Source organism: Marmota monax, unplaced genomic scaffold (assembly GCF_021218885.2).
Source record: "Marmota monax isolate L192 unplaced genomic scaffold, Marmota_monax_Labrador192_F-V1.1 WCK01_AAM20220418_F8-fsc01033, whole genome shotgun sequence".
NCBI classification, from domain to species: Eukaryota; Metazoa; Chordata; class Mammalia; order Rodentia; family Sciuridae; genus Marmota; species Marmota monax.
Genome location: NW_026693187.1, coordinates 18,864 through 41,263, shown reverse-complemented (window position 1 = coordinate 41,263; position 22,400 = coordinate 18,864). Strand labels below are relative to the sequence as shown.

The 22,400-nt window shown below is 40.6% G+C and overlaps 1 protein-coding gene across 8 annotated transcripts in view; it reads left to right on the top strand.

Annotated features, from left to right (window-relative positions):
• Positions 1 to 302: 302 nt before the first annotated feature.
• The window catches only part of LOC124100498 (uncharacterized), a 40,919-nt gene continuing 18,821 nt past the window's right edge, over positions 303 to 22,400 (top strand). Inside the window, exons 1-5 of one of the 8 annotated variants that reach the window (XR_009227953.1) lie at positions 303 to 631; positions 4,804 to 4,978; positions 11,252 to 11,350; positions 13,992 to 14,134; positions 14,884 to 15,078. Coding sequence is in view for 4 of the 8 variants with exons in the window: in XM_058583045.1 (XP_058439028.1) it covers positions 4,902 to 4,978; positions 11,252 to 11,350 (176 nt within the window). In the remaining 4 variants the exon portion in view is untranslated. Of the gene's footprint in view, positions 908 to 4,803; positions 4,979 to 11,251; positions 11,351 to 13,991; positions 14,135 to 14,883; positions 15,079 to 22,400 lie in introns of all 8 variants that reach the window. The other 7 variants (XR_009227954.1, XR_006854326.2, XM_058583045.1 and 4 more) reach the window with 7 other exon arrangements.

Below are 22,400 nucleotides of genomic sequence, written 5' to 3'. Positions count from 1 at the left end.
AGCAATTTAGCGTGGCCCTAAAAATTTGTTGAAATCCCATCTCAAAAAAGGCTTGGTGTGCCTGGGTTCAATGCTTAGTTCCCGGAGTTGGGGTGGGAGTGGAGGGGACAAATACAAAAACAACTGGCTTAAGATTCTGCTGTACAGAACCTAGCACTCCTTGGGCACCTCTCCTGTTCCCTAATCAGGCTTCAAATCGGCGCTCCCAGTACTGTGGCCTACTTCCCAAGGGCCCAGGTAGGCCCGCCTCCAGTGAATGGCGTCGCGCCGTCGCGTCACGTTACGTCACACGCTCTCCCGGAAGTGTCGCTGGATAACGCCGGGGGCGTGTCTTCAGGCACCTGTGGAACGCGGAACCTTTGCATCTGGCAAGGTTGTCTCCCTTGCAGAGGGAGGTTTACTTTCTTTGGCGGGAGAAGAGAGGTTGTCTGCAGGTCCGGAACGTGAGGCCGTCTCGGTGTCTGGCGCGGCGCGATGGAGGTAGTGGAGGCTGCGGCCGCTCAGCTGGAAACCCTGAAATTCAGTGGCCCTGGCTCTGGGGTTGACCATGGTGCAGAGGTGCAGTCTCCGGACTCAGTTCCCGCGCCGGGGTCGCAGCCGCCGCTGCAGTCGGAAGAGGGTTGCCCAGACGGTGAGCAGGCCGTGGAGGTTCAGCCTGCAGGGGAGCAACCACCACCGCCTTCCCCGAGCGCTGAGGCGGGCGGGAGCCCTGCGCCCCAGCCTGCGCCAGAACTGCCGCGCTGCGGGGCCTGCATCACCGGCCGGCCGCCACCCGGCTGGCGCAGACCCCGCACTCCTCGGAGACCTGGGACTCGGACTCCGACAGGTGGAGTGCCTAGGAGCCCCGGAGCTGCGGGGATGGAGCTTGTGTGACCCGCGCTGGGAGCGGCACCTATGAGCCCAGAAGGTGCCGGGGTGGGCTTAGAGGGCGGTGAGGTAGCTGGTACTCGGGGCGCACGTGTTGACCGCGAGTTTGCACTGCCCTTTGCTTAGCTCTTGCCTTGCACGCTACTTTTCTAAATTTGATAGCCAAAGTGGTTTTATGTATGGGGAGTGTAATTTTCAATTCGAAGTCTGTTTTTTTTTTCTTTTTTTCTTTTAACTATTCAGTTTGGCATATACTCTGTGGCTGTAACTTTTTGGGTCAGATCTGAGTTACAGTTGTTTTGTTGTTGTTTGTTGTTGTTGTTATTATTATTTGTGTGTGTGTTAAGTCTAGAGTGTAGTCCTGGGTTTTTTTTTTTTTTTATCAGATGAAATAAGGATCATAAGCATTATTTTGTGTGTTCTGAAGTTCTTGAAAATCATGTTAATTTTAGAATCCTTGTAGGGAGTACAAGTTCATGAAATTAGCTAAACAGTTATTTAGTTTTTTATGCTCTAAATACGTTTTATAAAACAACCCTCCTTCCTTGTGTCTTGTGAGAGAAGGCTCCAGTATATGGCTTGTAATAAAACCTCATTGAACATTACCTACAAATATTTGAATAATTGGGGGTGGGAGCAGGTACTGAGGATACACAGTGAGGAGAAAAGGAGTTTTCAGGGAAATATCAACTAAGAGTAGAGGGTATGGAGAAGGATGAAGAATTTAAATACAGCAAGAAGGAATGTATAGAGGAGAGGGGCAAGTAAGCCATTTATAAACAAGGCAGGATATTTTGGCAGTTCTCAGATTATAATCATCTTATGGGATTTCAGAGTCCATGTCACTAGGAAAGTGAAGTAAGTGCTAGATGATCTGGGGACAAGTTTTGAAGGCAGGCATTGGGGTATGTCATTCCAATAAACCGAACAATATGGGGACAGTACTGACCATATGTGGATGATGGAAGGGGGTACCAAATATTTGAAAAAATGAAAAGTGGTACAACCATTGCCCTGTACTAGTAGTTAGACAACGTTTTGATACATATATGTGGTATTTGGTTTCAGGTTTTTGGTAACCCAGCATGGTTTTCAAAGAATTATGTTAGAGTACTAATAGAGTATAGTAGCAATTTGAGAATTGCTGTGGGAATTAGGGAAAGAAGTAAATTTGGTGAGTGGGGGTGGTTTCATAGGAGATAATATTTGAGTTGAAACTATAAAGAGAATTTTTCTGGGTTGAGGGCATTGCAGGCAAGGAAAATAGCGCAAGCAGTGGTGTGTTGTGAAAATGTTAGGGGCTATGGAAAGTTATATGAGTTTGTATGCTAGATATGGGATCCATGTGAGAAGTGGTGGGAGATGGGATTGTGGAGTTTACCAGGAACCTGATTGCTAACACTCTTAAGATCTCATGCTAAGGAGCATGACTTTCATATTGGATACAGTATAAATTTACAGGAAAACTTTTTTTTCCTACATTTTTTTGGCACGTTATAGTTGTACATACTGATAGAATTTGTTTTTTATATTTGTAGATGCACATAATACACTATAATTTGTCCAATATCACTCCCAAGCACTTTGCCCATCCCACCCCATCTCCCACCCCTTGGTCCCTTTCCTCTACTGATTTCCCTTTCCTTTTCATGAGAGTCCTCCCCCCTTTTTTTCCTCTCTAGCTTCCACATATGAGAGAAAACAACATTCTGAGTTTTGATTTATTTCACTTATCATAATGGTCTTTAGTTCTATCCATTTTCCTGTAAGTGACATAATTTCATTTTTCATTATGGCTGAATAAAACTCCATTGTGTATATATACAACATTTTATTTATCTATTCATCGTTGATGGACACCTAGGCTGGTTCCATAGATTGGTTGTTGTAAATTATGCTGCTATAAACATGGGTATGCATGTATCATGCTAGTATGATGACTTTAATTCTTAAGGATAAATAATGAGAAATGTTACAACTGGGTCATATGGTGGTTCCATGCCTAGTCTTTTGAGGAACCTCCATACTGATGTTTGTACTATTTTACAGTATCACACCAACAGTGTGAAAGTGTTCCTTTTTTCTCCACATCTTCTCCAGCATTTATTATTATTTGTGTACTTGGTGACTGTCATTCTGACTAGCATAACATAAAATCTCATTTTGATTTGCATTTCCCTAATGACTAACAATGTTGAACGTTTTTTATGTATTTGTTGGCCATTTGTATTTCTTTTGAGAACTGTTTTTAATTTGAGTCTGTCATTTATTAATTGGGTTATTTGCTTTTTTGGTGTGAAGTTTTTTGAGCTCTTTTATGTATTCTAGATATTAATCCTCTGTCAGAAGAGTACAAAGATTTTCTCCAATTCTGTAGGTTCTCTCATCATATTCCTAATTGTGTCCCTTGGTGTGCAGAAGCTTTTAAATTTGATGCCATCCACTTATTAATCCTTGGAATTATTTCCTGAGCTTTAGGGGTCCTATTGAGAAAATAGTTGCTTAGTTTCTGGTCTAATTCCTAGGTCTGATCCATTTTGAGTTGATTTTTGTGCAGGGTGAGAGATAAGGATATAGTTTCTTTTTTTTCTCTCTCTTTCTTTCTTTCTTTCTTTTTTTTTTTTTTAAACATATGGATAATCAGTTTTCCCTGCATCATTTGGAAAAAAGACTATCTTTTCTCCCAGTGTATGTTTTGGGCTATAGATATGTGGGTTTGTTTCTGTGTCTTTTATTCTTTACCAATGGTCTGTGTGTCTTCTATTCTGTACCATTGGTCTATGTGTCTTTTTATGCCAGTATCATGCATATGTTACCATAGCTCTGCAGTGTAATTTGAAGTCAGGTATTATGATGTCTCTAGTATTGCTTTTTTGGCTTAGAATTGATTTTGGCTATTCTCTGTCTTTTATTCTTCCAAATGAATTTTAGGACTGTCCTGTGAAGAATGTCATTGATTTTTATCTTGGATGTAGTATAAATTTATAGAAAAACTTTTAAAACTTTTCTATATGATTGAATATTTTCTAGTGAAAAGTGGAAGAAGCTGGGCACAATGATGCATGCTTATAATCCCAGCTACTTGGAAGACTGAGACAGGAGTCCTGATCACAAGTTCAAGGCCAGTATGGGCCACTTAACACCCTGTCTCAAAATAAGGGATGGGGATGCAATTCAGTGCCCATGGGTTTAATCCCCAATACGCACATGTGTGCATGCGTGTATACACAAACACACACACACACTAGTACAAACCAGTATAGCCATCACCTTGATTTAACAGTTTTAACATTTTTTAACTGTTTAATATGTTGCTGAACCATTTTAAAGTTATTAGACATCATGAGATTTTAAATATTTCAGCATATGTTCTTGAAGGGAAACATTCTCAAACACAATACTGTAATAAAATACTAATACATAAATACTGTTTATATAAAATTAATAATTCCCTCTTATCTAATGTGTACTTGAACAATTCTTTAAAAGCAAGAGCATGAACTGATTAGGATGGAGGATCATAAAATTCTGAAAATAACAGCAGTGGGATGAAGGGGTGATTATTGTGGGGAGAGGCTGTTCAGCTACTAGAGAAGACAAGGTTCCCCAGTAGTCTAAAGGCAGAAGAAACTCTTTCATTGGTGACCAAAAAAGGTGCCCTGCCTAGAGCATCCTTTAGGCAGAGATTGTCACTTACTTAACTATACTTAGACATGTAACATGTGAAACTATGGCAGTAAGGGTCTGGATTATAGCAGAGATTTTGAAAATGTTATTGGTAGAATAAAGACTACTTTCTCAATATTATAATAAGCTTTGAAATGCTAGCTTTTGAATTAGACTTGGAGTAGTAAGCAGGGTAAAGTAGATGAATGATCTTATTTTAATAGCATTATAATAATACTGACCAAGTTTTCAACTTTTTTCCTCCAACAGTGAAACAGATTCAGATAGTTCAAGCTCCTCTTCTTCCTCATCGTCTTCTTCCTCATCTTCCTCTTCCTCTCATATATCACTTCCTCCAGTGTTGACAGATGGAGATGATGATTTACAAGTTGAGAAAGAAAATAAGAATTTTCCTCTTAAAACAAAAGATGAATTACTTCTTAATGTAAGTACTTAGATTTGTTAAATTTAATTTTCATGTTTTAAAATACATTATTGTGGTACTTATATTGGTTATGTTTGGCCTGTGTCTGTTCCATAAATTTGGAATCTGTTCTTAATTTATTGAGCATGCTTTTGCTGTGCTTTGACTTTCATACATAAAAGAGAGGAATGGTTTGGGTAATTTCTGAGGTTGCTTCTAACTTTGACATCTGTCCATTGATCTTGTTGGGACATCAACTTCATTCTGGTGCTTTCTGTTTTTTTCACTTGCTTTGGAAAATATTTCTGTGTGAGAGTATAACTCACTGGAAAAGCACTTAAGAAAAAGGAAAAAAAAAGATATTACTGATGCAGGTTTATAGGTTTGCTTTGTGTTTTGTCCACAAGTCTGAAAATTTTTCTTAATAGTAATTGACTTCTTTTTAATTGGTTGTTTTTAGAGAGGTAGTAAGCAAAATTCAATAGCTTAAGCTTTTTAGGATCTCTATTCACTTGAAATTGTAAAGTTTTTCTAAAATTATAGTTGGAGAAAACTTGTTTATTGTAGAATGGTATATTTTGGTGCTTGATAAATTTGGGTGTCAAAGTTAGTCTTGTGAAATTATGTCCTCTTAAGCTGAGGAGTATGCTAGTCATCTGATTGAAACCTGTAACCCAAGAGGAAATTTCATCTCAGAATTTCAAAATGTAGATTACATTGCTGTATGTTCTTTCTCCATTCATCCATATATTTTAGTTATTATTGATGCTATTTAAAAGTTTAATGATCACTAGTCCTAATTATTATGTAACACTTAAATCAATAAAGATAGTTAAATGTTAGACTTCAAAAACTGTAAAACCTAAGGGCAGTCAGTGTCTTTCTCATGACTGGATTCTGCCAATATTTGTTATTTTTTTCTCATAATAAAAAGTTTCTAATCTCATTTATGCTTTATGTGTTGAAAGAAAACCTTTGCATTTGTATATAGTTGTTTATATTTTCATGCTACACAGCATGTTAATATTTCTTATACAAAGGCTCCCAATTTATATAATTAATTTCTGAAAGTATTGTTTCATCTTTCAGAAGTTTCTTCTTAGTGTATAAAAACCAACAAATAAAAAACCACAGTGTTTTATGAATGCATTTATATCATTGTGTTATTTATCTTACTAAGTCTGGAATTCTTACTGTGGGAATCCCTAGAAATTTATGCAGAATCTTATCGTATCTGCTTAGGTATTTTGCTGAATAGAGTGCCCATATTTTCACCAAAATTCATAAAGGGTCTTTGGCCACAAAAATGCTTGGATGTTCTTTGAGAACTGAGTTCCTATCTGATCTTTGCATTTTCTCTGTGCCCAGTAGAGTGCTTTACAGATAATGGTATCTAAGTGAAAAGTAGCAATGATTATAGAATAAGTGTCTGAATAGGCATAGTACATTTATTCATTCGTTTAAGAAATTGTAGCACACCTGCCATATGCCAGAGGCTGTAAATAAGACTAGTTCAATTTCTACTTTTGTAATATCTAATGGATTCTGACACAGACAAATTTAATTGCCAGAGTGCTATTGAATTTTGTGTATATGTGTTCACCTCATCAGAAATTTCCGTCTTTAGTAGGAAAATGTATTGTTAGATTTTAAAACTTGGAACAGTGAACGGGTCTGTTCCTTTTTGTGCTACTCAGGGAATCTTTGAGTAGGATGGAAGAAACAATTTCAGTTTTTAATGTTGAATTCTTAATTAGCTGTTCACTTTATGTTTACAAAAAGTGATTAGGAAGGACACTTACTACAAAGTTTTTAGTCCTTTTACCATTCTGCTGGTAGAAACAAGTAGAGGTTTGATGAGTTCCTGGGGATGCTGTAAATCTCTGACTCAGAGTCCTGAAAGGATGTATCAGGACTCCTTCAGGATTTCAGCTCCGAAGTTTAAGGGAAAAGGATTTGGTCCTGAATACCAAGAGTGGTATGTATGCCTACAAGTTCTCGGGGTCTTTAGGACTCTACCTCTTTTTGTGTTGCTCTGTAGGGCTGGCAGTTTGGCCAGTAATGTTAGTATGGGCAAGTCATGGGGAGGACTTTTTCTAGCTTCCTGGGGACCTGGTACACAGCCTTGAACAAAGCATTGAGGCCAGTGGAATGAGTATTTGGATTGCTTGGGCATAAATCTGTGTAGGTTAGTGTGTAGGAGAGAGTGTGAGAGCCTGTGTAGGAGAGTAGAAGATTAAAAGAACTCATGGGCTAGTGAGAGAGGGTGGGAATGTCTAAGAGCCAGTTGACAGGAAGGGAGTGTGAATGTGTGTATTTTGAGGAGGATGGGGGTGCGTGTTACCAGCCCCATATAAACCATATGGAATGGTTTCTTTCTCGCAGGAAAAGGAAGGCTTATATCCATTTTAGGGGAAGCTGGGTAGTCAGCATATTAGTTATACTCTATAGAGGGAATACTTAGAAGTGTTTATATTTGTGAGGAAGAGACTCAAATTACTTCAAGAGAACAGAAAGATTTATAGCAAACTTGCTTGAGTGAGAAAGCCCTGAGAACTAAGGCAGCTATTAGTGCTGGCCACACTGTTTCTTTTAAGTGCCTCTTGAACATTCTTGTTCAGTGTCATTCTTTTTTTATTTACTAGCTTCCTCCATTTACCTGTAGGTTGACTTTTTTTAATATTAGCTTTCTGGATTTCATTGTCCCTGGTTCTAAATAAGGCATATTTTACTTTCAACTTTCCCATGAACTGATTAGTTTCATATTTCTTTGCCTGCTTTGGTACAGTCCTATACTTAGATTTGTTCTTTTTTTTTTTTTTTAGAGAGAATTTTTTAATATTTATTTTTCAGTTTTCGGTGGACACAACATCTTTATTTTATTTTATGTGGTGCTGAGGATCAAACCCAGCGCCCCTCGCATGACAGGTGAGTGCGCTACTGCTTGAGCCACATCCACAGTCCAACTTAGATTTGTTCTTATAGAAAAATGACAGCCCCCTCTTTTGCTACAACTAGCTCTACCTAGTGTAGTGTGTGCTGTTGTGTTCAGAACTCTTGATGTAGCACTTGGCTTTTGGGAGCTGCTTGCTCTGTACAGTCTTATTAATCTAATAACTTTATGAAATTCTGAAGAAAATTAATGAACTCTCCTAGCCATGTTGCTTTTGCAAAAAGGTACATACAAATTAAAATGCTCCAAATAGTTAATAGCAATTTTAGAGTTTATGTTAGACCTTCAGGGATCTTTAGAACTTTGACATGCCCAATTTAACTGTTTCATGCCATGTCTTTCTGAAGCATTCTAGGCGTTTTTCTGTAGTTATTTAGAGATGCTGAGCCTCATTTTTACCTTTGTTTAGTCTGCTCATCCAGCAGGAATTGCCTTTCAGGGTCTGTCTCTTTAAAGCTTTTTCATTCTTAGAAAGTTAGAGTCTAGCAATCTGATTGCACTTAGAATTAATTATCCTTAATCTGAAAGTATAGATAGATAGTCAGTCTGAGACTTTTTGAATGTCAACGAGACACACCACCATAATGAGACTTTGAATGTCAAAATTCTACATCATGAAACTTTGGTTCACATACAAAATTATTGAAAATATTGTAGAAAATTATCTTTAAGCTACATGTATAAGGTATGTATGAAACTAATGGGTTTAATCTTTGGGCTTAGTTTCCATCCCCAAGATATCTTATTATGTATATGCAAATATTCCAAAATCTGAAAAGAAAAATCTGAAACGTTTCTGGTACCAGTCTTTTCAGATAAGAGGTACTTATTCTGTACTAACTGTGCAGATCTTTAGTTATAGATGCATAGGAGTTACAGTGAAGTAACATTAAGATTGTTCTTGGGCTGGGGATGTGGCTCAAGCAGTAGCGCGCTCGCCTGGCATGCGTGCAGCCAGGGTTCGATCCTCAGCACCACACACAAACAAAGATGTTGTGTCCGCGGAAAACTAAAAAATAAAATATTTAAAAAAAAAAAAAAGATTGTTCTTTTAAGATTAAACCCTACAAAATATAATTCCTCACCCCGTATTGGCTTATAACTAAATCTTCTCAAGAAGATCTGATTGTAACCCAATTAAAAAAAAAAAAAAACAGTGTGAGGAAGTGGTGAGGGGAATGGGGGCTGGGAGCCACAAAGACCTTGAAAATGGAGTCTTAATTGGCTTTCTTCAATTACGTAATGTGGTCTTAAATTTAACGAAGTGGAACTATTCTTTTAAACATAAACTTTTCTTTAATACCGAGGTTTATATATAACTTACAGTGTAACTGTAAGGCAGCACATACTATAGCTTTGGACTTATATTAAACTACATAGAATTTATTGATGTTTGATGAATTAGAAAATTAGGTCCTTTTTAAAGTTTTTCTCAGCAGTTTATGCCCTGAACTCTTTATTCGAATATATCAAATGTAACTGAAAATTTTGAATCATAAAAGCAGTTGGGTTTGTGTTTTTCTGAAGTCTTAACCAGAAATGAATTTTATAAATCATGTCTATGGTTTTCTTTTCTGAAAACCGGAAAGCCTGTACCTAATATTTTAAAATTATGACCCAGTGCTTATGGGAGTTTAAAAAAAAGGATAATAATGATGATGATGTATATTTATGCATATAATGTAGCATAGTGAAGAAAAAATTTAATCCTGATAAGCAATTTGTGAGAAATTTTATTTTCGTAATTTACAGATTACTTGTGTTATATCAAAAAGTACACTTTATATATTTAGATAATATATTATTTATGTAGTATATTCTCTTGCTGATGCTGCAGCATAGACACACATTCTAAAACATCCTGATAATGGATATTAGGAAATGTCTTGGGTCACCTTACGTGGTTAGAAGTTTTATTGAAATATTTTGTATCTACTTGATCTCCCAGTGCTGTGAAATTGTATTATACTTTGCTCTGCACCTAACATTAATTGAATGTGTTGTTTTCAAGGACAGATATCTTTTTTGTAAGTTTTGTCCTAAATGTAGGCCTCTTTAAATTTAAGCTTTTTATGACTGTAGATAAATTAGGAATTTACATTCTATCCTAGAATGTGATGGTACTTATTAATATTCTTCTCAAAATGCCTGATATTTAGGGAATTGCATATATACTTGAGATTATTTTTTATTAATACTTTGTGCTCTTCAATATTCATGTTTTTTACAAAATAAAATTTTGTTTTTCACTGTACAACACTTTCTAAAGAGTTTATGGGAAGCATGGGTGATGTCTTTAAGTCTCAAATACATACTATTTTATTCACTGTAGTGTCCATATATGTCCTGTGTATATATACATATGGGATTATTACTATACAAAAACATTCTATATTTTAGATTCCTCCATTCCCCAGTAGATTTTAATAAGTGAGTTCTCCTGACTACTGTACTGGATAAAGACAAATGTAAATTAAAAGAGAATGTAGCTGGAGGGTGAGCCTACATAATTAGGCTGAGAGAAAAGTAACATCAGAGTTAATGCAGAATGTCAGAAGGATGGAAGAGAGACATAGGATCGAGTGGAAGGGGAGATGATTTGCACTGCAGTGATTAAGGAAGATATGAGGGAGATTGAAAGATGGCTCTGGTTGGGAAGGTGACGATGAAAAGCATGTGGACTTAAAAGGAAAAGAACAAGTTTTTCACATGACAGTTTTATTCTCAATGTCATGTAACATTGTAGGAGCCAGGGAATGTTTATTGTTCATTCATTTATTATCCATACAATTAATATTTTTAGTTCTAAACAAGCACTTTTTTCACCTTTCACCTTTTTAAGAAGTTTGGACTATGGAATTTTGCAGTTCATGAAATACAGACTCCTCACTTAACATAAAAGGTAGACTTTGAGTTACATTTACAGTTGGATCTTTTTTTTTTTCTTATTGAAATGGACTATAATTTTATTTCAGCTTTTTGAAGATATTTTTATAAACTTTGTTTCTATGACTGTAATTTTGGTGTAGAACAGGGTGGAAATATTATATTCATTAAATGAAAAATATAAAGACATTTCAGAGAATTGTTGATTTTAATTTTTTAGGTGATAATATTTAATGGACCAGCTTACAGTTAGTGTCAGAAACAATAGGGTAATAAATGAGGGCAAAATTAATGCTGTTGGTGATAGCTACAGAAAGAGCTGCAATCCATGGAAACTTGTAAAATTACTCTTCCCTGGAAAAGTTGATTAGTTAGAAATTAAATATTAAATGTGGTCAGACTTTGCATAAAGTATACAGACCTAATCCATTCTTTTTTCCAATATGTCTTACCAGCTATAGGGAAAAAATCCAATCATGGCTCTCAATACTCCAGGGATGGGATCCTACTTTCCAACCATATCTGAAAAGTGAAGGGTCACCCAGTAGCATCAGGTAATTGGCTGCCATGTGCGTGTCCTCTATTCTTGGGTAATAGGAGAAAAAGTGGTCAAATAATTTTATTCTATCTTCCCCACTTTTCTCAATTCTTCCCAAATGAATACCAAAAAGAATTAGTTTCCATTTCGAATGTTTGATTCCTTTACACACCACCCTGTGCTGCCCTTATTCTGCTTTCATGAGTAAAAATCCAAATTCATGTTCTTTAGATAATTTTGCTTTAGAAGATACCCAAATTACTGATTCCCACCCCCCGCCCCTGCCCAATTGGTAAGCCTTCAGAAGAGCTAGGGAAGTCAAGGCTAAATTATAAAGCCTGAATGTCATTTTCTCAGAGGGCTTTTTTGTACATAATAGCTCCTTCCATTTTTATGCTGGAAGTTTTAGACACTCATTTTTGACTGGCATGTCTATAATTTACTTTTCAATAGGATGGATTTTTAATGTTGTGTACTACTTATTTGAATATTTTACTTCACAGAGTAACCTTGTAGCTCATACAAATATTTAGAGAATGAGAATTTAATAATATTCTTATGACACAGACAATGATTGCTTTCATGTATGTTTCGAAAGTGTGGTTTAAGATCTTGCTTTTTTTTTTTTTTTTGGCTGCCATAGTTATGGTGTCTTATCACAGGATTATAGTAATTATTTTGTTCAAGTCTGGTATATAATTTCTTTATTAATTGTACTGTCTTTTCTATTCCTGCACTTCAACATTTTAAAAATTGTATCAGCGTTTGTACTATGTAGAACTTTTACTGAATTTCTTCATTATTTTTGGATAAGAAGACTGGTATCAGAAATTAAGTCACTTGCCTGAGGACCCAGCAGTTGGGAGGAGCAGATTCATAGGGAATGATACTTAAGATTTCCATGGTTTTAGTAGCAATGTTTATACCTGGACTGTGTAACCCAGAGGCCAAGAGACTGGGCTTGTGGTGTGCCTGGCTTCATATGCTTGCAGTGCTGCCTGCTCCTAATGGCCACAGAAGCCATCGGTTAAATGAACCAGTTGTTCAGTGAGAGCAAGAAAAGGAGTGTTTGCACAAACCACCTTTAAAATTTCTGATCCTTGGTGAAAGTCGGTGGGTTTGTGAATTATTAACAGGAGTGTACATGAGGAAATACTGGCTGTTTAAATGTTATATATAGTTTTTATATAAGGAAAGAAATGAAAGCTGACTAGACCCTCGGCTGCTACCTTTTTCGGCTGTGGGCCTGCTCTCAGCAGAGGCAGGAGGCTGGCCACTGGCAGACCACACGGGCACATGGGCACACAGGCATCATGTCAGCTCATCACTCGCAGTCACATTTTGCTTAGAAGGCAGTGGAAGTGTTTTGCAGCCTGTTGGGAGGCATAAAGGTGAAGGTATAAGTTCCTTACCAGTGCCCAGAGTCCTGGACAGGGACATGGGAGGGCTGCCCGTCTGCTGGGGAAGGTTGTGTCATCAGAAGAGTAGTGTAGCAAGTCGGTGAGAGCTAGCCTGAGAAATCTGTCCTGTCAGTTGCCCTGGGCTTGCAGGTCCTTCTTTAATTTGTCACTACACAGAGAGCCATCCACTATGGCTTTGATTTACACAGAAGGGTGTCCCCTTGGTGGAAGCCAGGAAAGCTCATTGACAGAGCTCCAGCTTAGCACCCCGTTGAAGACTTTGAGTCCTGGGGAGAGACTTGGGAAAAATCCATCTGTGAACCTGGTTTCCACTATGCACAGATATTTCCAGAGTCCCCAGAGCCTCATACAGTTGATATATATTTAATTTGTGCTTATTAGTTATACATGACAGTAGAGTGCATTTTGACATCATACATACATGGAGTCTAACTTCCCATTCTTGTGGTTGGACATGATGTGTAGTTTCCCTGGTCGTGTGTTCACATAGGAACACAGGGAAGTTCTGTCCCATTCATTCCACTGTCTTTCTTGTTCCCATCCCTCTCCCTTCCCTTTATTCTCCTTTGTCTCATCCAAAGTACTTCTATTCTTCTTTACCTGCCCCCCTTATTGTGAGTCAGCATCCACCTATCAGAGAGGACATTCGGCCTTTGATTTTTGGAGGATTGGCTTATTTCACTTAGCATCATAGTCTCCAGTTCCATCCATTTGGAACTTTACGGACAGATTCCCTAATTTTGTTTTTCTTTATGGCTGAGTAATATTCCACTGTGTATATGTACCACATTTTCTTTATCCATTTATCTGTTGAAGGGCACCTAGGTTGGTTCTATAGTTTAGCTATTGTGAATTGAGTTAACAGTTGAGATTAATGGGCTAATGATTTCATCTGACATTTACCTGGAAAGACGAATTGCGACTCACCTTTACTGGGAGTGGTACTAGTGGTGTGTGTGGCGGGGGGCAGAAAATGGGAGGCTAAAGGGGAAGGGGGGAAGGAGGAAGATGTTGAGGAAGGTTGGAGCTGAGCATAAAGAAGGCTTCTTTATAGCTTCTTCCATGCTGGCTGGAGTTGCCTGCTGGGTGAGGAAGTGACACTCAGAAATGCCTGGGTTCAGTTTCTTTCCTGCGGGGTCTAAGCCTTGCTCATTTCCAGTGCATGAGCCATGCCTGACCTGGGAAGGGAGAGAGCAGGTGCCTCGTCTCCTTTCCCTGCCTCTTGATTGTCCTCAGGTGCAGTGCCACTTGATATTGGCTGTTCTGCAATACTTGGAGAGCATTATTCTCAAACTGCCAGGATTACAGCCAACATAGACCACGGGCCCTGCAGCCAACCAGCCAGCCTCTACAGCAGTGGCAGAGAGGAAACTCAAGCTGTAAATAAATCTCTGTTTGGGGGCTTTGTAGTGGCAAATGATGTGAATGAGTGGATTGTAAAGGGTGCCTGGTTTTATATGGCCGTGAATGCCCAGGCCGTAGATAAATATTGACACCAATGGTGGGACAGGCCTACCATTTGTCTCCTGCCCCTAGGAAGAAAAGCTCTTTTCTCAGGTGCTCGTGACCTTATAAACCACCTTGACAAGTCAGTGCAGGGGCGCTCTGTGCTGCCACTTGGGATTTGAGAGTGGGTGGTTTTCATCTTGGGCTTGTGCAAGCTTTAGCCTAACCATATCTAAACTTGCTTTGGCTTATTGATCCCAGTTGTGTTTGTTGCAAGTAAATGTTTACAGCACAGTTTTGCCAAGTCATGCTTGTGTGACCACACAGACTGATCTGGGGTGGGAGCTCTGAGTGGGGGGGGGGGGGACTTCAGAGTGGGAGGCCAGTCCTGGAGACTTGGCTGAAATAAGGGTCGAATCTGATATCTGGATGCCCTTCTGAGCCAACTGGGCCTGCATCCTGAACCATGCTTTCATCTCCTATATTTTGGGGGCATGGAACAGAACCAGCCTACAATGGAAGAGGGTGCTGGATTTGCTCCTGTGAAGTATGCAGCAGCAATCGGTACTTACCCCAAGGCTGTTGTTCTTGTGGGAGCAAAGTTGTGTAAGAGTTCCTTGATACAGGACAAGATGAGCAGGGGCTTTGACAAACTCAGACTTAATTTTGTCTTCTTGCAAAGGTGATGGCTAGAACTGGAGACTGTGTTCATTGAATAGAAAGCTGTGAGCAGAGACTTCCCAGTGTTCCCAGGGCAGCTGCTGCAATGGATGTCTGGGCTTGGTGTGAACCATGGGGTTTGATTCCTGCTCAGACGTGAAGAAGCCCTGTGAACTGAGTCAGCACAGTGAGGATAGAGTATCTACAGATCCACAGGGTAAGGGTGTGTTTTTTACGTTTCTGTAAGTGGGACTGTCTTTTGGTAAGGTGGTTTGTTAAAAAAAAAAAAAATAGGACTCACATTCAGTAGGTACAGTAATAATTATTGGCTGAGGTACAGTTTAGGAAGTAGAATTTACTGCTAAGATCCACTTTTTTTGGTACCAGGTTGAACTCAGGGGTACTTGACCACTGAGCCCCATCCCTGACCCCATTTTATATTTTATTTAGAGCCAGGTCTCACTGAGTTGCTTAGCATCTCACAGTTGCTGAGGCTGGCTTTGAACTTGTGATCCTCCTGCCTCAGCCTCCCGAGTGGCTGGGATGACATGTGTGCGCCACCATGCCCACCTGACAAGATCCACTCTTAAGACAAATGCCTTGGGAGTAAATGACCTGGAACTGCACACGAATGTTGTTGAGTGTAGATACAGAACATATGGAAGAGGTGAGGCATCTTTTTAGAGGCCTTGGTGAATGAATGAGTCAAAACAAACAGAACTCCAAAGAAAACCACAGCCAGGTTTCCAATTGACATAAAGCTTGACTGTATTTAAGGATGGAGGTCGCACAGAATATCTGATGCTTTATCCCTGTCATTTCATGGCATGTGAAGTTTCTTTTCGGGGGCAGGTATTGAACCCGGGGCACTCAACCACTGAGCCCCATCCCCAGCCATTTTTTTTGTATTTTATTTAGAGACAGGGTCTCAGTGAGTTGCTTACAGCCTCGCTAAGTTGATGAGGCTGGCTTTGAACTCATGATCCTCCTGCCTCAGCCTCCTGAGCTGCTGGGATGACAGGTGTGCTGAAGTTCATATTTTAATCAGAAACCAGTCTGTAAAATAGTGCCTGCTGAAATGCCGTGTTGTCAAACCCGATTTCATATCTTCTTAGCATTTCAACACCCAGCAGTTGAGGTCTTCCCACTGCCCCACCGTGGTGGGGAAAATCGTCTTTCAAGTTGAGAGTGTTTGGTTATGTCATAGTGTTATAGAAAGAAACACTTTTGCCTTTTGGCTCCAGCTGAGCATTTCATAGCACATTTAAACCTTAAAAAGCCCCACGGAAAAATGGGCAGCATGAGATCCCACTTTGATAACCCAGCCACTAAAGTCTGTGACTCACTGGGCAGCTGACCTTGCAGACCTCTGCATCTTCTGTTTTTTTTTTTTTTTTTTTTTTGGTTCTGTGGATTGAATCCAGGGCTTTGTGAATGTGAGGCAAGCACTCTACCAACTGAGCCATATTCCCAGCCCTTCATCTTCTTTAAAATACTTAGCCAGAGATACTCGTGCAGCTCTTGAAATGTTGTGGGTAGATTCTGTTTTCTCATTTGGTTGGTTGAGAGCTTTCAGTATTAATTATTGGTACAGTATTAATTATTGTAGGTACAGTATTAATTATTGGCTGAGATACAGTTTAGGCAGTAGAATTTACTGCTAAGATCCACTTTTTTTTGGTGGGGGGGGTACCAGGGATTGAACCCAGGGGCACTCAACCCCTGAGCCATATCCCCAGCCCTATTTTATGTTTTATTTAGAGACAAAGTCTCACTGAGTTGCTGAAGGTCTCTTGAATCTCTGGATTTAAGTGGCCTTCATTTTTTGGTTGTGGGAGAGTCCAGAAAAGGGAGACAGGTTAAGCTTAGAAAATGTTTGAAGGAACCTCGCGCTTCATCCAGGGCAGGACAGCGTGAGTTTTATATTTGCTTTATAGATTCTAGACGCTCAGGCTTCACACAGGCATGAAGAGAGGTCACGGAGATGTTGTGGGGGTGATTTACATTTAAAGATAAAGGACCTGGGCAAGTAATGGAAGTGATGGGGCCACCTGTGGGCCTGTGGGCTTTCTTCTCCAGGGGATTCCTTATGAATGGCTTCACTCTTTTGTCCTTTAATTTTTTTTGTAATTTGGTATAGAGGTGGGGGAGGAAGGAGAGTCCAGTAACATTAAGGTAAGCTGTTGTTTGTACAAATGTATTTGCTTAAGACAATCCACTTTCATTTCCTTCTTTGTCTGCTTGAGGGAGGGAGACAGGCCACTTATGATACATTGGTCCCTTTGTAATCCAGAAGTAGATCTGGCTAGAATCCCCACCTAACTACTTACTTTACTAACAAGAACAAAAGCTTCTGATCACTGGTGTGTCCAGAATCGAGTCACCACCAAGTTTTATTTTTTTTTAATCTTTTGGCACACATTTCTGTAATAGGAGGGTTTTACACTGATATTTCCTCTGATTGGATTATGTTGGTGAATTTGTCAGAATGGAGGTTAAGTGAAAAAGGCACAAAATGCCTTGACTGTTTCCTGATTCCTGGAAACTCCTGGGTGACAGTGACTTTTAAGGATTCAGAGGGAGAGAGTGGTTTTTTTTAAAATTTGTTTGGACCTTTTTATCTCCGTCTTTGGCACCCAGAGGAGGAGTATTACATGGTTAGGGGTTCAATTCCTGAAGAGTCCAGTTAGTGGCATCGGATTTTCTTATCCTTTTATCTCAGGGAAATCCTGGGGTATACCTTCTGCCAGAAAGACAGGCTTGGCATTTGCCATCTTGTTCCTGTGGCCAGGAGTACTTTTATGAGGCTATGTTAAAATAGTTATTTTCCTCCCTGTGCCCCAGGTGTGGGCCCAGAGTGTGGGAAATCCTGAGTGTTACAAACAGACTTGTGCTAGTGGTGGAGAAGGAACTCAATCACAGGATCTCCTAGGGGGTGATTGAGTCAGAATGTATGCAGTTCTGAAGCATGGTACCAGGAAGTCTTCCCAAAGGTTACTGGTTTGCATTTTTTTGCCCTAATTAGCTATACATGACAGTAGAATGCATTTTGACACATCCTACATAAATGGAGTATAACTTCTCATTCTTCTGGTTGTACATGATGTAGAATCACACTGATTGTTAATCATATATGCACATAGGGTAATAATGTCTGATTCATTCCACTGCCCTTCTCACCTCCTTATCCCATCCCTTCTCTTTACTCCCCTCTGCCTAATCCAGAGTACCTCTGTTCTTTCTTAGCCCTAATCCCTTCATTGTGAATTAGCATCCATATACCAGAGAAAACATTTGACCTTTGTTTTTTGGGGGGATTGGCTTCTTTCACTTACCATGAGAGTCTCCAGTTCCATCCATTTACCTGCAAATGCCATAATCTCATTTTTCTTTAAGGCTGAGTAATATTCCATTGTTTATATGTACCACATTTTCTTTATCCATTCATCTTTTGAAGTGCACTTAGGTTGATTCCATAGCTCACCTGTTGTGAATTGAGCTGCTATAAGCATTGATGTGGCCGTGTCACTGAAGTATGCTGATTTAAAGTCCTTTGGGTATAAACGAAGGAGTGGGATAACTGGGTCAAAAGGTGGTTTTATTCCAAGTTTTCTGAGGAATCTTCATACTGATTTCCATAATGCTTGCACCAGTTTGCAGTCTCACCAGCAATGTACCTTTTCTCCCACATCCTTGCCAACAATTATTGTTGCTTGTATTCTGGATAATTGGTCTGCATCCTTTCTGGATGTACCCCAAATGAATTAATTTTAAAGCTGCAACGTGTAACAGATAGACCAAATCTTACTCTGGTGGTTGTGAAGGTAGGTGGACTCCTGAAAGTGCACATTTATAGGGGCAGAGGGTACAGGCGGAGGTGTTAAGAAAGAAGAACCATAATCTGTAAGCAGAAGCACTTGGAGAACCTCAGATTCCAAATTTATCTACTTGAGCGAAGCATCTTTTTCCTCAGCCTTATCTATCTCTCGCTTCCTGTCTACTTTGAGTTGTTTTCACTACTTCAGAGGCAAAAGTCTCCACTGCCTGCCTCCTGAGCATGGTTTTCATTTAGGAGACTCCTCCATCCCTCAGCTGGGAGGACCTCCAGCTTCTGAGCCAGAGCTGAGCACCTTGTGCTCCCGGGATCAGAATGGCTCCCCTCTGGTGCCATGGGTGCCGCCTCTCGGGCCTGCATGGCCTCCTTGGGGACAGGGAGGCATGGCCATCCTAAGTTCTGCTGGACAAGGTCCAGGATGGGGAAACTGTGGTGTGAGTGGTAGATTTGCAAAGTCCTGTAGAGCTTAAAGACTCTGAAAGGGTAGCTTTGGGATTCCTTTATGGAGCCTGTAGAACAGGGAGGCAGTCCTGAGCATCAGGACTCACTTCTGGCCCTCTGCTCTCCTTTGCCGTTTCTACTGAACCTCCCTGTAATGGCAAACCCAAATGGCAGCTTTATGTGCATCTTTACTGCTGATGATCCCAGGGACGTTCCCTGGGAGGGTCAGGCCCTGGGAGGGTCAGGTCGTGGCAGGTAGCTAGCTCTTCCCTGCCCAAAGGCCGTTTGCTTGTTTAGTATTCACCAGCTGCAGGGCCAGTGTGCCAGGGTGCCTCTTCTTAATTAAATTAATTAATTTTTAGGGGCTGATGATGCACGGACCATGTAAATGAGTGACAGTTAGGGAGATTTGTAGGCTCCCCCGCATGCCCCCAGGACCAGCCTCCACCAAGCCCTCCTAAATAACAGAATCCCCCATGATACACTTAATGGCTTCATGGACCAGACTACAATTTTGGTAGGAAAACCAGATCCTAGACGCTCCTGTTTTAAGGTATGATCCACTGCCTTTGGTGATGGGAAGAAAAATGGTTTGGGCCTCTTGATTATTTAGTTTGGAGGTTTTAGGTAGATGTACAAGGAGATACTCTGTTGCTATGGAAGTCAACTTTAATGGCCCTATAGATGAACACTAATGAGGGACTTGGCCCTGGGATTGGTGGGGGTTCATAGCACCCTTGGATCACCTGCCGCTTGGGCTGAGGGTCTGGGGGCATGAGCTCCTCTTCTCTCTTGGCTCTAACGCTGGTGGTGTGTCTTGCTCTTCCCTCTCTAGGGGGTCCTGGTTTCTTCGCCGTTTTATTTGTTAGTTTTACTTCCTAGGCTCCGTGCCTTGCTTTACCCTTCCCCGCTCTCTTCTGGAGAGAACAGTGCTGTTTTTCCTTTCTTTCAGGGTCAGCCTAGAGAGGTCTTGCATTTTTTTTCTGATAAGCCTTTCTCATCACAACTGCTCTTCCCTGCTTTGGATGTCACCACCTGGACTCAGTGTTATCCACACCACGGATGACAAATTCAAACAGCCACTTGGATAACTAACTGCCAGTGATCCCAGAGGGCCTGGCTGAGAGGCAGTAAGGAGTGGTGAGGTCTTGGCACATGGGCTGCTTGCCAAGCGTACGGAGCCCATTGTCGGTATCAGCAATGCTGTCCTAGCTGTGGTTTTTAAAAGAAACTGAAATATTTATTGATTTATTTGGGAAAACTTCAGGCGTTTCCAACTCGTGTTCAATCAGAAACCAATTTCCCTGCATCCTGATTTTGGCCTAAGAGCTACCTATTTTCATTTTACCCTATGCTTGCCACCCGAGGGTCTTTGACTACGGTTATTTGGTTAGCAGTCTTTACCTGACCCATAGGTTATGAGGTCCTTCAGGTCAGGGACTTGATCTTACCTTAATTTATATCATAATTTTTGACAGTGTAAGTATACATGGTAAGTGCATGCTCAAATATCTGTCCAGTCTGGCTTTTATTGGATACCAGAGAAAGAAGATATGTGTCTGTCCGACAGGACAGGGAGAGAGATATGAACTTAGGGTGGAGAAGCCTCGGACCTCACAGAGTCACACAGGCAGTTAACGTCTAAGGTGTTATACTTCAGAGGCCCACACTGATTTGCTTAGGAGATTTTAAGGAGTGAAAATAGGCAGTGGCTTTGAATCCTTATATGGCTGATATGTGTTATCTCCTCCTGAGTCACCTCCCTCATTCCCGCAGAGAATGGTCTGTGTCATGTTTTCACAAATTGAAATAATCATGACTCTCTACTGAACTCTCTGAAATGTAATTGACCCAAAGCTCACAAAATGAGCTGTATGAATGGTGTTGAGATTCAAATCACTTTTCTTTTTTGGTACCAGGGATTGAACCCAGGGACGCTTAAACACTGAGCCACATCCCCAGCCCCCAGACTCCCTTTTTTTTTTTTTTTATTTATAGACAGGGTCTCACTGAGTTATGTAGGGCCTTGCTAAGTAGCTGAGACTGGCTTGAACTTGCGATCCTCCTGCCTCAGCCTCCTGAGCTCCTAGAATGACAGGCATACACCACCACACCTGACTGAACTCATTCTTTTGCTTGATATTACACGGGATGTCATCTGTCTCCATACCCCAGGGCAGGGAACATACACTGCTTGGCTTACTTAATAGAGTGGCAGCAAGTACAGCATCTTCTCCTGAGCAGGAATCCTGGGATGAGGATGCTAGGAGAAGATCAAGTTTAAGGTACAGTTTTATCATTCTATAATAATCCTTTAATGTGTATTCTCAGGCTGTTTGGTTGTGGTTTTCATTAAAGGCAGGAAAGCATCACTATAGAAAAAAAAGAACATCTGGTAATCTAGGATTTTTTATTTTATTATTATCATTAATATATTTTGGACCCCAGGGATTGAACCCAGGAGTGATTAGCCACTGAGCCATATCCCCCTCCCTTTTTATAGTTTATTTAGAGACAGGGTCTCACTGAGTTGCTGAGAGCCTCACTAAGTTGCTGAGGCTGGCTTTGAACTCACATCCTCCTGCCTCAGCCTCCTGAGCCCCTGGGATCATAGCCAAGTGCCACCATGCCCAGTAGAATCTTTTAATTACTTGGGGGAGGGGGGACACAAAAAGTAATCCAGGATAGGCCCAGCAAAACCTGTCTGCCAGCCACATCTGGCCAGAAGACTGCCAGTTTTTGACCTGATCTGGGCCACTGGCTCTTGAGGAAGTAGTTCTGAGTGACGGGCTTGTTTCTGGCTCCCTATGTGGCCAGGAGTATAGCTGGGACTCACGGGGTCTTGCACCATCTCCTGATGGTTCTGCTTTGAAGTCACTTCCCTCTTTCCTCCCTAGCAAGTGTCTACCTACATCCTTCAGCTACTTAGAAGAAAACCATCCACAGCCCCACCACCCTCTGATTTCCCTTTAAAGAGCCAAAATCATCTCCCTAAAGTCCAGAAGTGCTGTCAACATTCTGTTTCCTGGACCAGGCTACCTGAGAAGAGAGTCCTCCCTAAACATGATTATCCAGAGGCCAAGCAGCATCAGGATTGACAGTGAGATTCCAGGACAGAGCCCCAGAGAGGAAGACTGTGTACGTGGAAACATGAGCTCCCGCTGGGTCAACCCAGAAGCAGGAAATTTTTTTGTGTTTCAATGAACTGGAAAAGGCACATATGAACAAGTGTCAGGGCTGCCTGGAGAGTCTCCTGTTGGACG